General features: G+C 34.2%; 2 protein-coding genes across 2 annotated transcripts; both read left to right on the top strand.

Moving 5' to 3' along the window:
* The first annotated feature begins 1,538 nt into the window (after positions 1–1,538).
* On the top strand, positions 1,539–16,349 carry LOC149618310 (meteorin-like protein). The gene is made up of 4 exons (XM_089855556.1): positions 1,539–2,094; positions 6,460–6,923; positions 8,800–8,856; positions 15,633–16,349. The coding sequence occupies exons 1-4, from the start codon at positions 1,958–1,960 to the stop codon at positions 15,953–15,955; spliced, it is 981 nt and encodes a 326-aa protein (XP_089711682.1). The 5' UTR covers positions 1,539–1,957; the 3' UTR covers positions 15,956–16,349.
* Positions 16,350–20,779: 4,430 nt separating this feature from the next.
* LOC149618309 (uncharacterized) lies at positions 20,780–24,166 on the top strand. The gene is made up of 3 exons (XM_089854072.1): positions 20,780–23,432; positions 23,684–23,798; positions 23,889–24,166. Exons 1-3 carry the CDS (start codon positions 23,183–23,185, stop codon positions 23,938–23,940), a joined length of 417 nt encoding a protein of 138 aa, XP_089710198.1. The 5' UTR covers positions 20,780–23,182; the 3' UTR covers positions 23,941–24,166.
* The last annotated feature ends 269 nt before the right edge of the window (positions 24,167–24,435 follow it).

The raw sequence follows: 24,435 nt of genomic DNA, 5'->3' as shown, positions 1-24,435 counted from the left end.
GTTCCGTTCCATAAGTATGAGTGCACTACCTATACGAGTTCGTAATGCTACTGAGAGATGGACTTACAGTACTCGAGATAACTAGTTCGAGAAGGAGAACGACAATTAAGCGAGTCAATTGAAGTCCTAACTACACTCGGTTGGTGGTGGTTAATTAATTTTGCATGCAGGACCAAGTTCCATTCCATCTAGGTCCTATTTAGTCTGAACTTACTAAGCCCAAATTTGACAGCAGCGCCCCCACTCACCAGGCGTTTGTCGCTTTACCCTGAATCTATGACCTCCCTACTTCAATCACTTCAAAATTACAAGCTCCAGTTTCTAAGTTACCAGAGATTAACAAACTTATGGATGGAACATATCTTACGAACTTATGCTTCAACCAAACTAACCATTTTCATGTGAATGTTTTTATCATAATAAATCGCGACGCTCCTGTATATATATATAAATACGTCACTTTTGACGTGTATAATCATATCTCGTGTCAAGTATAGGGGAATGGGGGATCACGTGATGTTTATAAACCATTCAAGCGAAGATGGATGATCGTTGCCTTATTATCACTTCTCATTCATTATGGGAATGTAGCAAAAAAAAATTATATATATATATGGCAACACTGCCAATGGTAATTCGAGCTACGCGGGAATTCAACACAAGCGAGATGCCACGCGCCCCTCCCAAGACATACACAAAAAATTAAGTTAACCCCCTGACAAAAAAAATTAAGAAAGATAAAAAAAAGATACCCAGTTGTTTATTATGGTTAGTGATGGTTAGTGAATAATTAAAAACTGTTGTATGCACGCCCAAGTACATACTTGGGTTAGGAAACCTTGGTGGTCACAGTTTCACTGTCTGTCTAATCTTAAGTAATTATCCCTGACTAATTAAAAAATAACATATTTGTATAAATGTCAGAAATAATTAATGAATCTTATTTCATTTTCGATTCTAAAAATTTGGTTGATTTCCCATAGAATCATCCCACTCATGTACTTCGGTCCTATATGATTACCCTCTCGTTTTGCAAGAGCCAAGAACACCCTGTAAATTACAATTTTAACATTCTTTGACAAACATTTTCAATAATTCCATGACTTTTCCGGGACTTTAAAATACTATTGCAAAGTTCCCTGTTGTTACTTTTTATCAGAAGGTGATGCTGTTGCAATTACCCCATTTTGTGGTACACTTCTCTCGAAGAGAAGTATTATATACTTCTATTACTACACATTTATTTATTTATTTATTTAATAAACGTAGTGGCTTATATACAAACAGGCAGTGGTGCATGGTGTTAGAACGGTTTGAAATAATTTGAGATAACCTTAAAAAAAATTCCAAAAAACACACAATTCACCTTCCCTTTAAATATCAAGTTTAACTACCATAATTCTCCCATAGATGGCGTAGGTTCAATTAAACTTAAGTCCCACAAACACTATATACAATCCCCAACCTAAACATCCTGGTTAGAAGGTGGGTGGAGTCTAAATTGACAACTTTCCCAGGAGAAAAAGTTTCGAAACTACATAGTCAGGCAGTCAGTCTCACACCACCGTGCGACGTAGACCGAAGTTCAAAACGGACCTGCTAAGTTAGTTGGATATCCGTGGTAGTTACCACCAGTCCCATCTCTGAGCTTGAGGTCAGAGTTAGCAGGCCATCTGTAACGCGAAGGCACTTGTTATCATTGATTGCACAACAGAAGTGAACCCGTTTTATTTGCAAAGCTTCAAGTACTCGGACCAAGTCGCTGTGTTCGTTAGTTTATTGTTCATTGAATAGTTTAATAATTTAAAACATTTTCGCGCGTGAAATGCCATTTACGATTGGAACGTTATCACCACCAGTAAAGTTCAAAGTTCAATCATCGCTTCGTTATCTGTTTGACATTTCAACGATATCGTGATTTCAATTATAAAGTTTATTTCTGGATTTTGTGGTAGTTATGGGTCTTAAAAGTCGAGGTTGCAAACTTGGTGCGATGGATTTCCATGTGTTTATTGTGTTATGTTTAGTTATGTTAAGTACTTGGTGTGTTACAACGGTTAGTGCACATCGGGATTCGTGTAATTGGATTGGGAGGTATGTGTTTTTAATTTATTTTAATATTATAATTAGTAACTAATGTAATGATTATTTAAATCAAACGTACGTAACATAAATTTAGTGTAGGGAGATGGCAGTAGACAGCTTTGACTGTATTAAAGTCTATGGGTTATTAACATGGTGTGTCACTATATTAAAGTCGAAAATTAATTGGACTTTGTTTATTATAGCATTAATTTCAATGTTAGTTTTAACTAAATAATCTAGTTAAGCAAGTTTAGTTAGTTAAAATGGCAATTGTATTTTGCTTAAGCTAGCTCTGTTTTCGAGTGAATATTCTGTTTCCCACGGTATGTTATGATTTTATGAGCGTGGGAAAATGAATTCGACGTTGTTATTCTGGTAAGCTTGCTGCAGTTGCCAGGCGCTTTCAATGGTGGGAAAACGAAATTGAAGGGGTTATAGTTCAAAGGGCTCCCATGGGAAATTTTTCTCTATAGGGTTCAGAAAAGAGATAAGAAATTTTATGGGAAAAGTTACAAGTACATTTAGAAAGCAAACGACCAGGAATACATACAGATACTAGGAATTATTGCGTCCCCTGGTTAATTTCTATGAATTCGTGTTTTGTGGGTATATATTCCGGGCTTGAGAACTTACTACGCGTCACACCGAGGTCATAATTCTGATGGCGTCTTTCTAACTGTGATATTTTCATTGGTTGCATGGTAGCAATACATAGTTTAAACGCAAGTAGGATTCATACCATTTGCACAAGGAGATACCAGGCAACTTAGAGTACTGTAAAATAGCAGACGATTTTACGCTCTAAGTTGCGAGCTTGTTCTCCTTGTGTTTAATGATATGAATCCTCCATGCCTGTAAACTATGTACGCGAGTTCCTAGGCGCGTATGACGCAAGATGTAATAGGAAGCGAGGTAGATTATTCATTATAAATGTCCTATAGCTCTTCCCATAAAATCCGCACCTAGATAAAGTACTTTGCGTGAAAATGGCACGTACACAATTATTCCTAGTAGCTGTATGTATTCCTAACTCTGAAAGCAGCAAAAATAAACGAAAAATATTTAGTAGTTCAGGTCTGAACGCGACTTAAATATAATTCTAAAATAATAATAATAAAAAATACATCAAATATGGTAGAAATGGTTTCAAAGTTTATATCTAATTCCAAAAATCAACCACGTTTCAAACTTTTTAAATCAATCAAGTGATATAGGGGATCTTTTTGATCTTTTTTCCAAGTATTGCACCATCGTCGCAAGTAGATGTATCTTTAACCAATAAACATTGATCAAAGTCCATGGCTAATATAAAAACCTACTCCCAATTCACGATAAAGAGCTAGAAACATAAAGAGAAAAACATTCCTAAAATTGCCTCGAAGCTTGAAAAATCCCGAGTCAACAATTTTTAAGATAAAAATATAAGAGAGTTCAATCAGGGTGATATAGCTAGCTACATCGAGGGGCTTATCACTTGTACACTCCCTCTACATCGATTGTAAGTGGGTGACGTGTAATCACAGTCAAGTGCATGCAGTGGGGTTTTTTAAACAGTACAGTCATAGCCCATCATAAGTTTATAAGATATGTATGACTCTACTTATACAAGTTCGCAATGCTACTGAGATGGACTTACAATACTCGAGATAACTAGTTCGAGAAGGAGAACGACGGAATTAAGCGAGTCAATTGAAGTCCTAAGTACACTCGGTGCAGGTGGTGGTTAATTAATTTTGCAGCTAGGACCAAGTTCCATCTAGGTCCTATTTAGTCTGAAATTACTAAGTTACCCAAATTTGACAGCAGCGCCCTACTCACCAGGCGTATGTCGCTTTACCCTGAATCTATGACCTCCCTACTTCAATCACTTCAAAATTACAAGCTCCAGTTTCTAAGTTACCAGAGATTAACCAACTTATGGAAGAAACATATCTTATAAACTTATGGTATGGTATGGGTCAGCATTTCCATATGATATTACCACGAGTGGTTGTCCCCTCGAGCGAGCTACCCATACCGTGGTGGCGCAGTGTTGCTAACACCGTGTGAAATCAAGTGTGAAAGTTGTAAAATGGATTAAAAGAAATTAATTATGAAGTTCCATTAGTAGATTTTCCAAACTTTGAAGAAATGTCAAAAATTTCGGAAAGGGGTCATGACCTTAGCGTCTTATCTTAGGTGACACGTACCGGGGTTGCATTTTCTGAACTTGTATGTCATTTCTAACCGCCCAAAGAGAAGCTGATAAGAGTTGAAAGTGCTAAATATCTTAGATAAAAAAAATCCTCCTAAGAAATCCCTAAGCCTTGGTTTGAAATATATTTAAGCATAAAATAAGGTTCGGGGTTAATGCATGCAGTATTTGGAAATCTGTGAAAGTCAGGAAATTTTAAAATGGCAAAGTTGGGTTCATGATTATCAGTTAAAACAGAAGTAATTCTTTTTCGTCATTTGCTATTTAAATTTTAGACCATCTTTAGGCGTGTCTAGAATTGCAATATAGTATTTAAATTAAAGCTAAATTATTATTCACATTAAAAAAATTGTTTTGAGAACTTTATTAATATAGAGTTAGATAAATTTCAGGGTTCGTACCCAACCTGGGTAGTAAGTCAGGGTTTTGGAAAAAATGGAGAGAAAAACTCGGTGATTTAAAATAATTTCCTATATTTCAGGGATTTCATATGCTACATATGGGCTTAAAATTTGGTGAAGGGATTTTTGGGAAAATTTGGTCAAGGATAAGCTGGAAAAGATGGGGAATTTTAATATAAAAGAATTTTGTCCTAACCCTGACTTAATAGTTAGCCGACATTAAGGTGTGAAAATGAAACACCCCGTAAGTTCCCTAAGGTGTGAAAACCATTATAGCTATTAGCTAATTTCGAAAGCGGCAAAAGTCAAATGACGACGCTATGTTAATTACATATCATCTAAAACCGAAATTGGAATTTCATTAAAAATAAAAAAATATATAATATTATAAAAAAGAAATCTACCCAGGTGTGAAAGATTTGTACGTAGTTTTGTACCTTTTATACGGTATAGTCAAGGTATGGAAGGAATATAATAAGTTACAAAAAGGATTTAATAATTATACAGCTAGGTATTAGGTAAAGGTGTGAAATTAATTTAAAAGGTGTATTATGCTTATGGGAAAGGTTTACGGAATTAATTTAATTTTTTTGTATTTTATTTTTTATTATTTGCAGGTGTTGATGTTATAGGGTAACTTAGGGGGGAAAATGGTGTAATTGAAAGTGTTGCCAGTTATTTTGCAAGTGCAATTAAACCATTATGTACAACAAAAACCTGGAAAACTGAGGGAAATAAATAGTTGACAAAAAAACTTGGTGAAATTTAGAATTTTTAGTAAAATTCAGCGAAATTTGTGAGGTTTTAGTAAGCTTGCTATCAACTATAAAAAAAACCCACTCCCGTTGTTGTTACTCCATATACGAGAAAAATCCTGGAAAACTCAAGGAAATATTTGGGAAAAAACCTGGAAAACTGGGGAAAATATTTGGGAAAACACCTGGAAAACTCGGGGGAAATATTTGGGTGGAAAAAACCTGGAAAACTCGGGGAAATATTGGGGGGCAAAAAACCTGTAATAGCGTTTAATTTAAAAGTTTTAGTAATTCCTTTAAATGCCAGTAAAGGTATATAGTAAAAAAATGATCGCAGATGTTTTCCCACGATTCAAATTCGAATTATAAATAAACTCATAACAAAACTTAAATAATAATAATATCACCGTATGCAATATCCGGTACGCTTATTAAAATACACCATAAACGGGGGAGGGCGTTTATCCACTCATTTAAAACCAATACAAGCATAACTACACTCAGTTTAAAACTCATCCTATTCCCTGCCTTTTACTATATTAGTTCCATAACATAACATAACATAACGATAACAGAGTTTGAGTTAGTGCCTTTAGTAATGGTACCATCCATAAGTACAATTGTATAAAAGTACAGTACCAAAAATCGTGCTCTTGGTTGAAGAAAGCAATTCTATTGGCTTTTCTTCCATGAATTCTCTATGGGGGAGCCAGTGCATGGCATGCCACGGTCGCCAATCAATTGCCTTGAATTCTTTAATGCCATAGTTATGGGACTCTTCAAAAGAATTAAAGTCCCGGAAGTTCGCCTATTGTAAAGGTGAATTTATATTAAGATGGGGGACGTCAATTCAAAACTGCAGTAGTGGCAGTCCATGTTAAATACCCATTGAGTGGAATATAGTCAAAGGTAGTGAGGTGCTATTACTATATTTAAAAATATATTTTTTATTTGCGAATTTATTGTTAATTTTTATAAGATTTAAAAACAAAATTCTAAATTAAAAATTATTTATTTATTTCAGTGGTTTGGACAATCAAGACCATCACTTGCCATCTTCCCGCGTTGTACGACCTTTAACCTTCATGTGTTTAAAAGGTCAAGTAAAATGGACATACCCTCGCGGTGGACTTCAAATAAACTTCAAACCTCGTACTACGTCGGTCAAATCAGGGTCAGAGTTCAAAGTGTGCATTAAAGTCGATCGCGATTTTTCCGGTGCCCGAATTTATCAGGAAGGTCACCGGAAGTTACTTCTTTTACACGCCGGAAGTGGTGATACGAGACCCTTGGAACTGGTCAGGTGTTTTGTCTCGGTCAAAGGTGTGGCTTCCTTGTACGTGGAAGCGGTACAAATTGAAGGCGAAGGTCACGGAAAATATGATAGTACCAATAAGGTCATACAGGGTCAACTGGTCAAGAAGACGGCGAGTTTCAGCTATGACCTTCGACCCCTAAGTCCAAGGGAGTATGATGATGATTTTGAAGGTAATTAAAATATGATTCTTAACTATTCCTTATAGAACTAACCTAGTTAGGGTTTATTGAAAATTTTGCATGCTGTTCAAACGTTGGTCATCAAAGGGGTCACATGTTCATGATAACTTGTGGGTTAGGGGGTGCAATGAAGCATCCCCTGTGGGGGGTCAAAATCAAAATCCAAGGGCTGCTCATAAATTGAAGTTACATAACACATTTCATCGATTCACTCAAAATTCAGTTGATTTCCCATAGAACCATCCACGCATCCCACTCATGTACCAATACTTCGGTCCTATAATTACCCACCACCCCTTTTTAGATTGTAACACCCTGTAGGTCTAGAACGTCTTAAAATTTCTCTACTGTACTCTAACATCGCATAGTTTACAGTAATCCTTAAGCCCTTATCGTAATTGCAGACCGGCATGCTGCCAAAAATTCAGCCATAATTTTTCGATATAAAAACACTTAATGTCCGAAAAATAAACAGGCATAATAACCAAACCAGATCGCAGTCATCATCAACAACATCATCTGGAAAAGTGGTATTAAACAATAGCGTTGATTCATAAACCTCAAGTACCCTGCCAAGTACCCTTAAAAACACTAGCAGAAAGTCTGCGCTTGGCCCTAGAAAAAAAGTATTTCCAAAGACTAAGAGGGGAAAAAAACCCTCTGAATTCGAAATATGATCCAACCCAACCAACTCCAATTTCCAAATGCCTTATACCCTCTCAACATAAGTTTATAAGTGATATGTTCCGTTCCATAAGTATGAATGGCACTACCAATACGAATTCGTAATGCTACTGAGATGGACTTACAGTACTCGAGATAACCAGTTCGAGAAGGAGAACGACAATGAAGGGAGTTAATTGAAGTCCTAACTACACTCGGTGCAGGTGGTTAATTAATTTTGCAGCTAGGACCAAGTTCCATCTAGGTCCTATTTAGTCTGAACTTACTAAGTTACCCAAATTTGACAGCAGCGCCCTACTCACCAGGCGTATGTCGCTTTACCCTGAACTATGACCTCCCCACTTCAATCACTTCAAAATTACAAGCTCCAGTTTCTAAGTTACCAGAGATTAACAAACTTATGGAACGGAACATATCTTATGAACTTATGCTCTCAAGAACGTTTCCATCTTTTCACCAACTAAGTCGGCTTGAAGCCGTGCCATGGGGCTTAGAGAGTAAAGAACGGTACTTGGGTGACCTTTTTAGTGACCTTTTAGGTTGAAAATGAAACCTTTAAGTTAACGCATAGCTGAATACGAAAAACGTTTTTACCAAAGACGTCCCCTCAAGTTTTAGTTTTTAGTCGTCGCGTCTGGACTGTGTCAGTGAGGGCAAACGACTTCTCAAATTCACATGTGGCTGCGCTGGCTTTCAGACATTTATATACGAATGTAAATGACATAAGTTTAACTTATGTTTAAACAAAGGCAGTGAGCTCAGCGGTCCTATAATCCCTATAAAATCCTATATTTTTGAACCTGTCCTATATTATTATTATGCTATAATTTCAGGAAAGGTATGTCCTATAAATACCTATATATTTTTGAATTGTTTTCTCCTATAAAAACACATGATTTTTACCCTCCTATAAAACACATGATTTTTTTTCTCCTATAAAAACACATGTTTTCTCCAAAAAATCCCATGTTTTCTCCTATAAAATCTCATTTTTCCTATAAGGTATTAAAATTTTTGAAATTAACATGGGATATATAAAGGGGCGCAATGATTCCTAGTAGCTGTATGTATTCCTGTTACCAATTAACTTTTGTAATAATTACTGTAATTAAATATTTGTTTTTTAAGTCAGTATTGATACACAAACTAATTTGCATAAATTTGTTTTCCTCTATTTTAACAGAATGCCGTCCTTGCAGTGAGACCGAAATTCTTAACTATTTTTGCCAAAGCGAATATGGTAAGAAAATGGTCTTTTTAAATACTTTTTTTTCTTTTCTTGGCACCACATGGTATTTTATTGTAGACTTTAATACAGTCAAAGGTAAGGTACTGCCATTACAGTATAAGATATACTTTGCGTATCATTAGTCGATGATAAACCTTTAATCAGCATAAATTATCGAACGACCCCAATTTATCGATAGACCAGAAAAATATAAATTTGAAATTCTAATTTTTACCGCAAAAAATGTTGGCTTTAAAGAAAAACCACGGTAAAACTGGAGTCGCGGACCGGTAGAGCTAGCCGAACCTCGTTAGTCTAGCAGACGAATGTCTAAGAAAAACGCCCATTTGATTATCAAATTTATGTTATTTTATTTAAGGTTTTTTCGGGATTCCATAAGTGGACTTGTTTTCGCAGATCGGATTTAATTTCAGGAATATAGTTCAGATAACATAATTAAATTGTCAATTTTGACTTTTTGAGACACTTTAATCAGATATATTCGAATAAAATGCGGGGTTTAGTCTAATAAAGTCAGTTTTAATGAAACAAATTCATGGTTTTCATGAAATAATTCAGATATATCGAAAAAGATTCATGTTTTCATTTTGACTTTTTGAGACACTTTAATCAGATATATTCGAATAAAATGCGGGGTTTAGTCTAATAAAGTCAGTTTTAATGAAACAAATTCATGGTTTTCATGAAATAATTCAGATATATCGAAAAAGATTCATGTTTTCATGAAATAAGTCAGATATAACGAAGAAAATTAATGGTTTTCATGAAATAAGTCAGATATAACGAAGAAAATTAATGGTTTTCATGAAATAAGTCAGATATAACGAAGAAAATTAATGGTTTTCATGAAATAAGTCAGATATAACGAAGAAAATTAATGTTTTCCATGAAACAATTCAAATATAACGAAGAAAATTAATGATTTCCATGAAACAATTCAAATATAACGAAGAAAATTAATGATTTCCATGAAACAATTCAAATATAACGAAGAAAATTAATGATTTCCATGAAACAATTCAAATATAACGAAGAAAATTCATGGTTTCCATGAAACAATTCAAATATAACGAAATAAATTCATGGTTTCCATGAAACAATTCAAATATAACGAAATAAATTCATGGTTTCCATGAATATATATAAAATATAACGAAGAAAATTCTTGGTTTTCCCTTTGCAAAATTAGGTACATGTAAGTTAAGTTTCGTAACGTCAGAAATAAATCGCTCCCAATTAAATTAATTACATCTAAAAATCGAGAGCCAATCATGTCAGGTATCCGACAAAAAGGTAAAACCCACGCTAAATACCTTATTAAAAAATAACCTTGGTAATTTAAAAATTTAAAAGGTTAAAAAACATCCAGTTCAATTCCACCCATATATTAATGAATTAAAATATAAAAAAATAAAGTTACTTTAAAACAATCCCGAAAATTCCAAACACAGTTAATTAGGTAATTAGGATCTAAGCCAGGTTTATTCTTCCAATTATAAAATGAAAATGACCATGAAAAATAGGAAGATAAAGCCATTGGTAATTAGCTTTAAACTTAAAGCCAATTTATATTAAAAAAAAAATAACTTTTCCCGCTATAACATGACATCAACTAGGTAATATAGTCTTCCCGCCAAATAATTACTTATTGGCGCGTGGCGGGAACTGCCCAAGTTACAACCTTTATCATTCCCATAGATATCAATGTTACCTATACGTATTATCAGAAGTGAGATGAGACTAGAAGTAAAGAGCTCTAGCATTGGTAATAGATCCTGGCACTAGTGAACAAATTCGAGGATTTTATGCCGCTTCCCACGCGCTAAAACTAGGGAGAGAAAAATTGGTTGAGTTCCAAAAACATTTCCTACCCCCTTCCCCTCAACCTGAAGCCGCAGAACACGGACCCGGCTCCTTGAATCTAGTTCGGCCGTCTACCACCGCGAGCGTCTCACGTTTTGGAGGGAAAAATTCTGAAACCGCCACTAGAGGGCCAACCGTTTGTGTTTTATCAAGTCTTTTCACTAATGCCGAGTGAAGAATTTGGTTAGCTCAATACTTCTAGTATCATACCACTTCTGGTATTATCAAATATTTTAAATATGAAACTACTAAAGTAACATCACCTAAATTAGTTTAATTGAAGGAAATGAACAGACAATTATTTCTAATTTACTTTAATTAAGGGGGGTCATCCAATCATAAACACTTCTCCAATGTTGATTTATAACTTGTGGGGGCTCAATCAAAATCTAAGGGCTGCTCATAGAACTTATTACATTTAACATTTCATCGATTCACTCAAAATTCAGTTGATTTCCCATAAAACCATCATGCACTTCGGTTCTTTAATTACCCTCCGTTTTTTGAAAGTTCATGATGTATATCATTTTCAAATATCTATGATTAGCTTATAGTTATTGGCAGAATTAAAAAGCACGTGTACTTTTTTTTCGCGGTTGATATTTGCGCGCCTTTTTTTTAATTTTAATTGCGCATGACATCTGGTTAGCGGCGAAATAGAGAACCAAGATTTTTAAACAGAAAACCTGATTTAAAAAAATAAAAAAAATAAAAGGTATTAAGGTGCTAGCATAAGGAAATTATACTCAAACCTGATTTAAAAAAATAAAAAAAATAAAAGGTATTAAGGTGCTAGCATAAGGAAATTATACTCTCTCTCTAAGGGCCCAAGCTCATCTATTAGCAAAAACATCTAGGTCTGCTAGATGTGACGTAGAATTTTTCGTGAAATTCGCGGGAGAGAAAAATCATTTTCAAAATCAGCCACGACCGACATCCTAAGCCGGTCGTGGTCTAGACGCGAGCTCTGAGATAACGCTCCCAAGCGGTTGGGAATCAAACTAAAACAGACGGGGAGGCGAGTGGCGAGACGCGAGAGAGGAAGGACTGAGGGGAAAAAATAAGTAAGAGAATTTTCAGAACCCCCCAGCTCTCTCAGACACAAGAGGTAAATTCGCTTAGTAAAAATCACGAAGAGCTGTCGCGAGAAATATTTGAAGGAGGGAAAAATGTTCAATGCCGGGTTACTCTGCAGCGAATGCGCTCGGCCTCTGTTTAGGCTATACAATTATTATACCACTTGAGATGAGACGGATGGCTGACCAAATCGGACATACATACATATCAACCGTAACATAGAATCTTGGGCCCTTAGAGAGAGAGTATAATTTCCTTATGGTGCTAGGCCTAGTTTGGTATTCAACTGGTGAAATCAATTTTTTTTATTTCGAGTTTTATGTAATAGATTATCTTTAATAACACTACGATTTTTAAGTGTTGTAGAGTTATAGCAGTCGTTAGCAAATTTTTTTCTGTGTTTTTTTTTATTTTAATTTAAGAGGTTAACGTAATTTTATAGATAATTTGCATATTTTGTGTGCATAAAGTTTTTTAATTTTGTTTTAATGGATTTTAAATTTAATGCAGATGCTAAAATTTAATTTGAATTTAATGTTCTTTTTTATTTATTATTATTTAAACCTAAAGTGATATTAAAATTACTATTATACATTTTGTGTTGCAAAAAAGGACTTAAAATAATTAAAATATTTATTGTTTAAGCAATTAAAGCAACGAAAGTTAATTAAGCTTGAAGTTAAAAATCTCTGGGATGAGCCCCGGACAACCTGTTTATAAATCTATTCATAGAATTTTGTGCTTGGCAACCGATCCAATTCAATATATATTTTAAAATTAGCATACCATATAGATTTTTCGATTAAAATTAATTCGGGAAAAATTTACATTAAAACCCCAAAGAAAAATAACTACGCCAAAAACCTAGGGTTCGAAAATTACCGTAATTTTGGAAAATGGTAAATTACGCCGTAATTTACCACGTAAATTACCGTTCATGGTAATTTACGAAAATTAAAAAATTAAATTATATTGATCGTTTTTAAGCTAAATAATGAAAATATCACTTGAACACAGCTATTCTTTTTATAGCATAGTGTTTTACAATATTTAAACACCGAGCTTTGATGTTTGCAGCTCAAAATACTTTTGAACAGCAACATCCACTTTCTTCTTCTTGCCAATTTTGCGAATTTTTGCTATTTCACGTTTTTAAAACAAAATTCTAGAGAAGGGCCGATAACAGTTTAGTCAAATTTCGGTGCCGATATATCGGTTTAGTCAAATTTCGGTGCCGATATTGGTATCGGTATGGGCCCATCTCTAGAAAATTCTAACAACTACAGTTTTCCAGCTAAAGCGAACGAACTCGACAACAAGAATAGACGAGAAAATCAAATTTCATTTCCTTAATCAAATTTTTCCCACGCTTGCCGTTCAACCTTTTATGCCTTACTCATATATCATGGGAAGAAATAAGTGTGTATGCACGGGTAGAGCAAAATATGGAGCTTTTAGACCATTTTCCAAGTGTTAGAAATGAAAATTCGGTGGTAAATTACCATCGTGGTAATTTACCAGCGTAAATTACCACGGTAATTACCAGGGTAATTACCGTTTTCGTAATTTACCCGAGAAAATCGTAAATTACAGTTACCCTGGTAAATTACCGTGTAAATTACCATGGTAATTTACCGATTTAGAACCCTACAAAAACCCCACTTTGAGGCTAAAAAACCGCAAAATTTAAGTCTAGTCACTTTAGTCAGAGCCAAAAATACTTGTCGGTTGATTTTCAATTGCTTTGGGCAAAGACATTAGCTAGCGTCTCTCCGTCGTTCAGACAAGGACATGAAATACATTTACGAGTGTCTTGACGTAGCGTCATAACCATATAATACTCTTAATAAGTATGGGTGTCTCGTAGAGGCTTATAGTAGCGATTGTTGCGCCACCTAGAAGACAACAACCTGACCCATTAAATCTAACCTAACCTAATCAAACCCTTACCTAAACTATACCATAAATGCAATGAGGAGGAGGGTGTTGGGGTGATGTCTTATCCCCCAGTGGCGCCATCTGTATTTAAATTTAACTTTCAGTAATCTTCGATTATTTACGACAAATTCGCCACCAGGGGATTCCAAGGTTTATAAAGCCTGGAAAACAGGGATCGCCTTGAAACCTCAAGGAAATATATGGGAAAAAACCTGCAAAACTATGGGAAATATATGAGAAAAACATGGAAAACTATGGGAAAAACATGGAAAACTATGGGAAAAACATGGAAAACTATGGGGGGAAAACATGGAAAACTATGGGGGAAAAACATGGAAAACTATGGGGAAAATCATGGAAAACTATGGGGAAAATCATGGAAAACTATGGGGGAAAAACATGGAAAACTATGGGGAAAAACATGGAAAACTTAGGGGAAAACATGGAAAACTATGGGGGAAAACATGGAAAACTATGAGGAAAAACATGGAAAACTATGGGGAAAAACATGGAAAACTATGGGGAAAAACATGGAAAACTATGGGGGAAAACATGGAAAACTATGGGAAATCGGAAAAAAACATGGAAAATTATGTGAAACCCTTCTTCATTCTAAAAAAAGGCCCTAGCTTCGCCCAAGACTTATTTAGACTATTATATGGTTATGTTATCGTTTACACTTGGTTCCGGTTCTTTTAGGGCTAGAAAATTTGGGATTCAAATCTTTCTAGACTGTAGTAGTCTTAACTTAAATAAAGGGGTGGTGGTAGTATGGCATTATAGCCTGGGCCCGGACCGTTCTCCGCGTACCACCCTGTAATCATGGAGATTACCTACCTACCATGGGTTGAGCCTAGGAGGGGGTTTGATGTAGTGCTTGCAATACAGTACATTACATTCCTAGAAGGGTGCAGTTACCTGTATTTATATCAAGGTAGTAAACAATGCTAAATGTATGTTGTTGTTAATTTATAATGGTGGAATTAATTCCGGAATGGTCCATATTTCTCTGTCTTAATGGTTTTGTTACTTTTGTAAGGTTTTTGCTGGTACCGGGTTGGGTCCTTTCGGAGGGTTTTTTTTATTTTAAGGTAGATTATTACCATATTTTGTATTCGGGTGTGGTCTTGGATGTATTAATTATTTTATTAATTTAGATTAAGTTGAGTTTGTCAGGAATTATGTAAATAGGTTAAAATATGATTCAGATTTTGTTTCTAATGCATAGTTTTGGTTAAAAAAAACTTAATCAAAATTGCGTATTTAATTAAAAACCCAATTCTGATTTCGTTAAAATCGCACATTTTTTAAAAACCCAATTCTGATTTCGTTAAAATTGCAAATTTAGTTAAAACCCCAATTCTACACTTCGTTAAAATTGTATATTTAGTTAAAAAGCCAATTTTGACTTCGTTAAAATTGTATATTTAGTTAAAAAGCCAATTTTGACTTCGTTAAAATTGTATATTTAGTTAAAAAGCCAATTCTACACTTCGTTAAAATTGTATATTTAGTTAAAACCCAAATTCTGACTTCGTTAAAAAATAAAAAGCCCAATTCTGACTTCGTTAAAAAATAAAAAGCCCAATTCTGACTTCGTTAAAAAAATAGAAACCCCAATTCTGACTTCGTTAAAAAATAAAAACCCCAATTCTGACTTCGTTAAAAAATAGAAACCCCAATTCTGACTTCGTTAAAAAATAAAAACCCCAATTCTGACTTCGTTAAAAAATAGAAACCCCAATTCTGACTTCGTTAAAAAATAAAAACCCCAATTCTGACTAAGTTAAAAAATAAAAAAACCCAAATTCTGACTTTGCTAAAAACAATTTTATATGGTTATAAAGAAAAAATCTAACCCTTTTTTTCTATTTCTTTATATTAAACAGTGATCAGAGGTCATATGAGCTCAATCCACCACAACCATCCAATGGAAACGTCCGAACTGGGTGTCAAGGTGACCCGAGTCGTCCGCAGCGCTACTAAAACAGCCAATCAGAAAAGCTCTAGCAATAACCTAAATGAAGGTCAAACTGTAACCTTACATCGTCCAATCAAATGCGGCAGTAAACTAGGCGAAGGCGAATTTATATTCATGGGTCGATCGCGATTGGGTGAACCAGTAGTGACATGCGCACCGCGTTATCACGAATGGCAGAAAATCAGACGCCAAGCCTTAATGGATGATACGAATCCCTGCATTTTGGACTGATTTCATTTTCATTTAAGTTCAAAAGAAAAACAAACAAATATATATTCTTTATAAATAGTGCCAAAGATTGTGCCTTAATTAACGTAATTAAACTCTAATTAATTATGATTAAATATTAAACAAATCCCTAGTCCCTTAAAAAAAGGTTTTTAAGTTTCAAAGCCTTTTAAAAAAATGTAAAATTAATTTTCTTATTAATGTAATATGATTAGTGTAAATATTTAAAAAGAGAAAGGATTATATGACGTTTCACTTCATTGAAGAATAAATGAAGAGAAAAACGAACAAAGGCTTAAAAAGTATATAATGATCTCAAATGTTGATCAACTTTTGTGTATAAATTAATTATTGTGAATAAAACCAATATTTTATATCAAGCTTTTAAAATCAAAAATACGTATTATTTATTTTAACTTACTTACAAACAAGGGGTGGGGTGACATAGAGGCGACACTTGGAATACTTCTCAATGCTGTGATAGTGAGCTGATACTCTAGAGAGCTATGGGGGGGGGACCATGGTGACGTCAATACGCTCCTTGAATTTCTCAGTCCAGTATCATGATTCCATGTGTCGCTTCCATGCTTTCCAGCTAAGGTGGACTCATCTATCTCTCATCTCTGACTTTGAAATTATATTATTAACTTATTAAGTACTTTGACTTAGCAAGATTTTTTTTAAATAAAAAACCACGCCATTTGCATACGTCAACATATCGTCGTTCAAAATGAGACGCGTCTACCCCACACTATGACGTAATTCGAGTAATAAACCCAAACACGATGGTGTTATCCAATACAAAGTACTTCAATTGACGTTTCGTATAACTAAACTGAGTCACGATAATGGAGTTTCCGGTCACGTGGCACTTATCAACTGTTCCTTCATTCGGAATTAAGCTGGGCTTAAAGTTGTGACGCTAATATTAACCATAAGTAAATAATTACAACCCAGTAAGTTACACAGTTAGAGAGGTATTCCAAAAACAACTTTGATAAGTTTATAAGTGATATGTTCCGTTCCATAAGTATGAATGGCACTACCAATACAAGTTCGTAATGCTACTGAGAGATGGACTTACAGTACTCGAGATAACTAGTTCGAGAAGGAGAACGACAATTAAGCGAGTCAATTGAAGTCCTAACTACACTCGGTGCAGGTGGTGGTTAATTAATTTTGAAGCTAGGACCAAGTTCCATCTAGGTCCTATTTAGTTTGAACTTACTAAGTTACCCAAATTTGACAGCAGCGCCTTACTCACCAGGCGTCTGTCGCTATTTACCCTGAATCTATGACCTCCCTACTTCAATCACTTCAAAATTACAAGCTCCAGTTTCTAAGTTACCAGAGATTAACAAACTTATGGAACGGAACATATCACTTATAAACTTATGGATATAATAAACCCTTTACTCAATTTCTTAGGGCAATAAGTCTTTGTAACTTAAAGTAGGTTTTATTCACTTATGATCTTAATACAAGAGGCGCCTAGTCTATCTAAAGTACTTAATGTAAAAGTTAGAGGCGCAAAGCTTATTTTTTAATTGAGATCATTGAGACTAAATACTATAGCGCATAGTTTATTCCAATTTCAATCCCAAATTGGCTCTAGTATTCAAAGCTAAATTTATGTTTTTATAACGACTATGGAAACGTATTAGTACTAAGCTTGGTAATTAGGCAAAGTTGGGGTGACCCAGGAAACCACGTGAAACCAACACCCACGTGCAGCAACTGAGCTCGAGATGTTAATTTTATTTTTTTGGCTTTGTCACAAATGGTATATCATTAACTTCATTAAATTTTTAATAAATAAATAATTAAAAAAATTAAAATTATAAAAATAAATAAATAAATAAAAAATTATTAAAAATAAATAAAAAATTATTAAAAATAAATAAAAAATATGAAAAATAAATACAAAATTATTAAAAATAAATAAAAAATTATTAAAAATAAATAAATAAATAAAAAATTATTAAAAATAAATAAATAAAAAATTATTAAAAATAAATAAATAAATAAATAAATAATTAAAAAATTATTAAAAATAAATAAATAAATAATTAAAAAATTATTGAAAATAAATAAATAAATAATTAAAAAATATTAAAAATAAATAAATAAATATTTACTTTTGGCCTCGTTTAAACTGTTTTAAACTCAAATTTTGAATTAAAAATTAAATATGTACTATCAAATGAGGGTCATGTCCTCTTACGGCGCAATTAATAAACAAGGGCGTCGTTTTAAAATTAACCTGATTTTAATATGAAATCAAAACACAGCTCCCGAATTAATAACATCAAACATTTCCTAGCACCCTGCGAGCGACGAAATTATGTTTCTTTTTTTAAAAAAAAAATTAAGGCATTTAAGATTTAAAAAAAAAACCATGAGGCACCCACTCTATATAAGATATACAGGGTGTATCTAAAAGGAATGTCCGAAATTAAGGGCAGCTAGTGTTCTTTGGCAAATAGATTTTGAGTTTTCAAGTTATGAACATTTGAGTGTTTATGGATGACCCCCTTAATTAAATTAAATTAGAAATAATTATCTTTCAGTTTCTTACTTATTAAATTTAAGGGGTCATCCAGTCATAAAACACTTCCCTAATGTTCAATACAGACAAACCTTTCAAAAACACCCTGTACACGCAGACAATATTACGGGGGGGCGACTATAAATTTATAATAAAAACATTGCGAAAAATAACTTAAAGATTATCTAATTTAAAATTTCATCCGCGTAACACCCAAAAGGGTCCAAAAAATAACTCCATAAATTCCTTTACGCAAGAAAATTATACAAAATACAGTTAACCCAATTTTTAAGTCATGAAAAAAAACACAGAGAAACAAAGAATAATAAAAAAACTAACCGTCTTTTTTTAATTGGTCATAATTCGTTACCAAGCTCTCTCTAGAGGACCCGTTTTTCTAGCGCCAATTACTATACAAAAGTTTAAAGGAACAATACCACAAAACTTGTAATAATAATAATATTAATATTATTATTATTTTTCAATCTAACCATGGACAAAGCAATAGTGCAATACCAGGGATAGATTTAATTTTAGAAGTAGGAATGAAGAACGGAACGGTTAGTATTTACTTCAGTTATTCCGATTCATAGACCACCCAGTATAGTATAAAGCCCCTCCCTTCAACACGTAATGTAACGAAAAGTTTAAATTATCTTATTGGTTGGCTCAGTTTTAAACTACGTTTTGATGACGTTGCTGACGGGGATGGCAAAAAATAATGACGTAATTCCTTTTTACCTCTGTCGCTATGACCCTACCGCCTCTTCTTCCATACCCCCCGTCTCGTGGAAGGGGGTCCGTCCGGGATTTGACGCGCGCCCAGATATTACTCTGTTAATTTCTCCATTCCTACTTATAAAATTAAATCTATCCCTGGTATAATATTGTAATCTTGTAACAAGACAAGGTCATAATATTCCTTTAAGTTTTCTCAACTCGCGGAAAGTAGAACGGAAACCCAACCCAATTGCATTTATTATTAATGTTAATACTAATTGATATGAAAGAGATATAATCGCATGATCAAATGCTTACATAAACTCTCCCTGAAACCAAAACCTTGTAATTATTGTTCAAAGGCCCAGGGAGACAAAGATAAAGTTGAGGCACCAAAAATACAGCCAAAGACAATTCTTCAATCATTTCTATTTACACTTATGAGATGAGCAGGAATACATAGAGCTACTTGGAATCATTGTGCATCCACCATTTTAATTTATCAACGTATCTAGGCTCGCTTTGTGGGAGGAGCTAGCTAGACTAACGATTATGTATGATTAATTTTACCCATAGCGAATTATTAATCTATCTCGCTGCCTGTTGCACCTTGCGCATTGCGCGCCTAGGAACTCCCTTTGCTACCAACCAATTAAATCGCACTGTTAGAATGACGCCATCAGAATTATGACCTCGGTGTGACGGGGATAGTAAGTTCTCAAGCCCGGTATACATGGAAATTAGTATTTTAATTAATATTATATTAAATGCCGGATATGGATTTTCAAATTTGAAAAATAAGTCATTGTTGAGTTAAGATTGTAACATATGTTGCCCTAGGGCGATACAGTCAAATATGATTAAAAATATAAAAGCGTCTAGTTTTGTGATTTTTTTACGATTAATTTGGAAGTTAATTCTAAGATTAATTTAGAAGTTAATTTTAGGAATAATTTAGAAGTTAATGTTATGATTAATTTAGAAGTTAATTCTATAATTAATCTAGAACTTAATAACCTGTAGTCTTTTCCAAGTCCCATTTAAACACGTACCATAAGTTAAAAATAACTCTAAATAAGTTAAACTCACAGTAATTTATCCCATAAGCAAAAAGTATAAAACCAAATATGAAATATATTCCATAACTGTTAAATGTGCAAGGCCTAATTAGAAACGAAAACTCTTAAATATTAAAACCCAGCAGCTGAAACCACATTAAATCATTAAGATACGCCATTAACTCAAAATCCACAAGATATCGATCGCTTCTCTTAAATGCGACCTTCGCACACGCGTTAAGCCTTGTTTTATTTTTTAAAGAGGAATAAATACTAAGCCTAATGATTTTCCCGCCAATTTAGGCCCGATCGCGAGACGCTACCCTACAGAGACGCGAATCTCTGAGTCTGATTGGTTAGGTGGGCGTCTCGAGCAGGTGCATTCAGCACGCGACGTTGTCCCACGCGCGTTGCTTCCTGAATCCCGCTTTTGTCGCCCTCGAGCGGACAGCCGTTTAAAACCATGGATATCATAACAAAACAAAGAGAGAAACTGGGAACAGACCCTTTTCAAATAGGGGCATCTTAACAAGAAGTGATATCTAGTTTATTAGGGAGAAGGTATAAGATGCCTAAGTATTCGCGAACCCATAGTCCCATTCACCCTTTCAAAATACAAGGGAGGACGTAAAAGGAGGCCCCGGGCTATTTCGCAGCCTCTCCTCAGTCGGAAAATACAAGTAATTTTTTATCTCATTCGCGTCGTGCTGACGTGCACGAGTTTTCAAGAACCAATGAGATGCTGCAGCTGGTTGTAATTTAGAGGCGGCGGGGATTAACAGTCCGGACAGGCTACGTCTACGTTTGGACTGGAGATAAAGAGCTAGATTATAAATGTGCAGGCAAATTTATACCTTCTCCCTAGTAAACTAGATATCACTTCTTGATCTTAATTTACACGTCTTTGTTATCCCGTCTTAAGAAAACCAAAGGTCACAGGTCAACACAACAGACTCTATTTCACCCCCTGACCTTTTAAAATAAATCAAAACTGGTCTATACATCTTTCTGATGACTATGGTATAAGAAAAGAATTAATACTTCAATATTTTGGAAAAAGAAAAAAATACAGAAATGGGTCAGGGACTTCAGCGGAAGTTTTTAAAGATTTTTACCAAATTATGCAGATTGTGAGTTTGATAATAAACTTAAGATAGAAAATGAACTTCGAGCACGAATAGGCCTTTATAGAAAGTTCTAAAGGAATTATGGGTACTTGTCCCCTCTTGTAGTTCAAACTGAGTCAGTTCAGTTCAGCCAGTTTTGTGTTATAAAAAACACGAACTGGAGGCAAGATTTGGAGAGATAAAGCAGACTGATAAAATGGTGGGCTTTTTTTAACGCGTTTGTTCTTCGTTTGTGTTTCTCTACTTTGTGCCAGCAAATCTTATTCATATTATGCCGAACTATTCTAATGTTGATATTTGATACTCGTATGAATTTATAATGATTAGATCTAACGTAAAGTATATTTATTTAAGAATTTTGATCTAAGCCTTGGTTGTTGAGTTTAGTGACGTCACTTCCGAGAGGATTTTGGTGACGTATGGCTGTTATAATGCGCAGGCGCGGCGGGACAAATCAACAAGGTGCGCAAGCCGTAAAAACTTTCTATAAAGGCCTATTAGGTAGAAATCGTTAAAACTGAAGATACGGCCTTGAATTAAAAAAATAAAAATTATCGCAATGTGTTATTGGGTTTAAATAGTACGATTTCACTGAGGGATTTTTGGAAGCAAATTAATGATTGTAATTAAAGATATCGACTTACAATTAACAAGTGAGTCTAGATTAAATAAAGCTCTTAAAATTTTAACGTTTAAAAAATACAGGGTGTTCTACCAAAGATGAAGTGTAATGAATGAGATGGTTCTATGGGAAATCAACTGAATTTTGAGTGAATCGATGAAATGTTAAAATATAACTTCAATTTATGAGCAGACCTTAGATTTTGATTGAGACCCCACAAGGGATGCATGCACCCCCTAACCCACAAGTTATCTTGAACTCTCTTTTTGTAACACCCTGTATCATATTATAATATTATGCAGAGTTCTGCAAAAGTTCAGTGTACGCCGAAGTTTACCGAAGAAACCGCCTTATCATTGGATAGCTAGCTGATAATAATGATTACAAGAGAACAACAGTTCCAATATAGTTTCAAGTTTATATTAAATAAACTGCTCATAATCAGTTGTCCCTTAACGTCATACTTCGTACTTCACCTACCCGGGGTTAAACGACGGTGACAAGTGACATTGTCAATCAATACACAATCTATAATAAATACACTTAAAGATCGAACAGTAAACTCATCGGATAGGATAAACTTAAAGGGCAAGTCTCAATTAAATCGTAAAATTTGGGATAGATTTAATTTTAGAAGTAGGAATGGAGAATAACGGTTAGTATTTACTTCAGTTATTCCGACTCATAGACCACCCAGTATAGTATAAAGTCCCTGCCTCCAACACGTAATGTAACTAAAAGTTTAAATTATCTTATTGGTTGGCTCAGTTTTAAACTATACGTTTTGATGACGTTGCTGATGCGGGGACGGCGAAAAATAATGACGTAATTCCATTTTACCACTGTCGCTATGACCCGGCCGCCTCTGAATTCTTTCATACCGCCCCCTCTCCCGTGGAAGGGGGTCCGTCCGGGATTTGACGCGCGCCCAGATATTAATTACTCTGTTCTCCATTCCTACTTCAAAAATTAAATCTATCCCTGTTTTAACTGCATTTTAAATGAAACCGAAACTTCCCCTTTAATAATAAAGAAAACTATAACCTCATTGTGTGATAGCAGAAACACATCTGTACTAAATGCTACAAGCTTAACAAGGCAAATTAAAGACTTGATCGACAACGGAGTATACAGACTAAAGTTATTCCGTCCATAATGGCGGTTGGAGTTATACATTGTCGCTATGGTTACTGGTTGGCCTTAATTATAACGGTGCTATACTATTGGTCGAATTACCCCGTTCACGGTGACGTCATAGTGATACCCAATGTTCCCCGTTCGTTCTGGATCGAATTAATCAAATATTATAAAGGAAATGAAACTATTCAAATCGAACCCGAGTACATGACCGAAGGGGTAAAGGTCATTGATAAAGAAGACGTCGAAGAACAAGATATTAAAAGTGGTAAGTTCATATGATATGTTCTCCATGATAAGTTTGTTAATCTCTGGTAACTTAGAAACTGGATTGGGATTGTAATTTTGAAGTGAGTGATTGAAGTAGGGAGGTCATATATTCAGGGTAAAGCAACATACGCCTGGTCAGGCGCTGCTGTGAAATTACTAAATTAGGGCTTTTAAATAAGGCGAATTTCACTTTTAAATTGTATAATTTAATTAGTGTATTCTAAAATTAGAATAATAAATTCATTACAGGTAAGTCAAGTGAAGATTACGTTAAAAGTTTAACAGCGACTGTGACAGTTTGGTGTATCGCTTCTTTTATGATTTTAACCGTCTTAGCAGCAGTTGCATTCTTCGTCATGCATAAGTAACTAAAACCGTTAATTATAATTATAATTAAATCTAATTATAATTTTAATTTAACAACAAAAATAAAATAAATGCAAATATTTTTTAGGAGACGACACGTGAAATTTGCACCTTTACCAAATGAATCACAGAGGTTATAAATCACCATTAACAACTTTGTCTTAATTGTAGCTAGCTGTAGTTAGTCAATCTCAGGGAACACATTTTATACTTTTTAATTAATATACTTTTGATACCTAATTGCGAGTACGGCTTCACGTTAATTCATTTCATTAAAACTAAAAAATATGTAAGTATGTATTTATGTATATCTTTCTACAAGCCGGAAACATCAATATTCAAATACAAACTTAATTTCCAAATACATCTCAAATTTTCCATATATTATTTCTAAGAAAAAAATGAGTTTTATTAATTCAATTGCAGTGTTAATAAGGGCCCCAAAACCACCATGAATCTATGGTAATACGCTTCCTTTCAAGAATGCGATTAAATATACAAAATAACCCCCTTGAATTTTGAAAAATGACTCAAAAATTGAATAGAAAAATTTGCAAAAATCAAGAATCAATATATTAGTTCAATTGCAAGGTAAAAAAGGGACCCAAAACCACAGGGAATATATGGTAATACTG

Source organism: Phalangium opilio, unplaced genomic scaffold (assembly GCF_054372755.1).
Source record: "Phalangium opilio isolate 3A_F unplaced genomic scaffold, DU_Popi_V2 ptg000209l_1, whole genome shotgun sequence".
Taxonomy (NCBI): Eukaryota; Metazoa; Arthropoda; class Arachnida; order Opiliones; family Phalangiidae; genus Phalangium; species Phalangium opilio.
This window is presented reverse-complemented; position numbering and strand designations above follow the sequence as displayed.

Bases quoted from the DNA above. Each gene is read 5' to 3' on its own strand.
- LOC149618310 (XM_089855556.1), top strand. From the start codon at position 1,958: ATGGGTCTTAAAAGTCGAGGTTGCAAACTTGGTGCGATGGATTTCCAT. The intron at 2,095-6,459 runs GTATGTGTTTTT...TATTTATTTCAG, and splicing joins TCGTGTAATTGGATTGGGAG to TGGTTTGGACAATCAAGACC. The intron at 8,857-15,632 runs GTAAGAAAATGG...TATATTAAACAG, and splicing joins TTTTTGCCAAAGCGAATATG to TGATCAGAGGTCATATGAGC.
- LOC149618309 (XM_089854072.1), top strand. From the start codon at position 23,183: ATGGCGGTTGGAGTTATACATTGTCGCTATGGTTACTGGTTGGCCTTA. The intron at 23,433-23,683 runs GTAAGTTCATAT...AATTCATTACAG, and splicing joins AGAACAAGATATTAAAAGTG to GTAAGTCAAGTGAAGATTAC. The intron at 23,799-23,888 runs GTAACTAAAACC...AATATTTTTTAG, and splicing joins GCATTCTTCGTCATGCATAA to GAGACGACACGTGAAATTTG.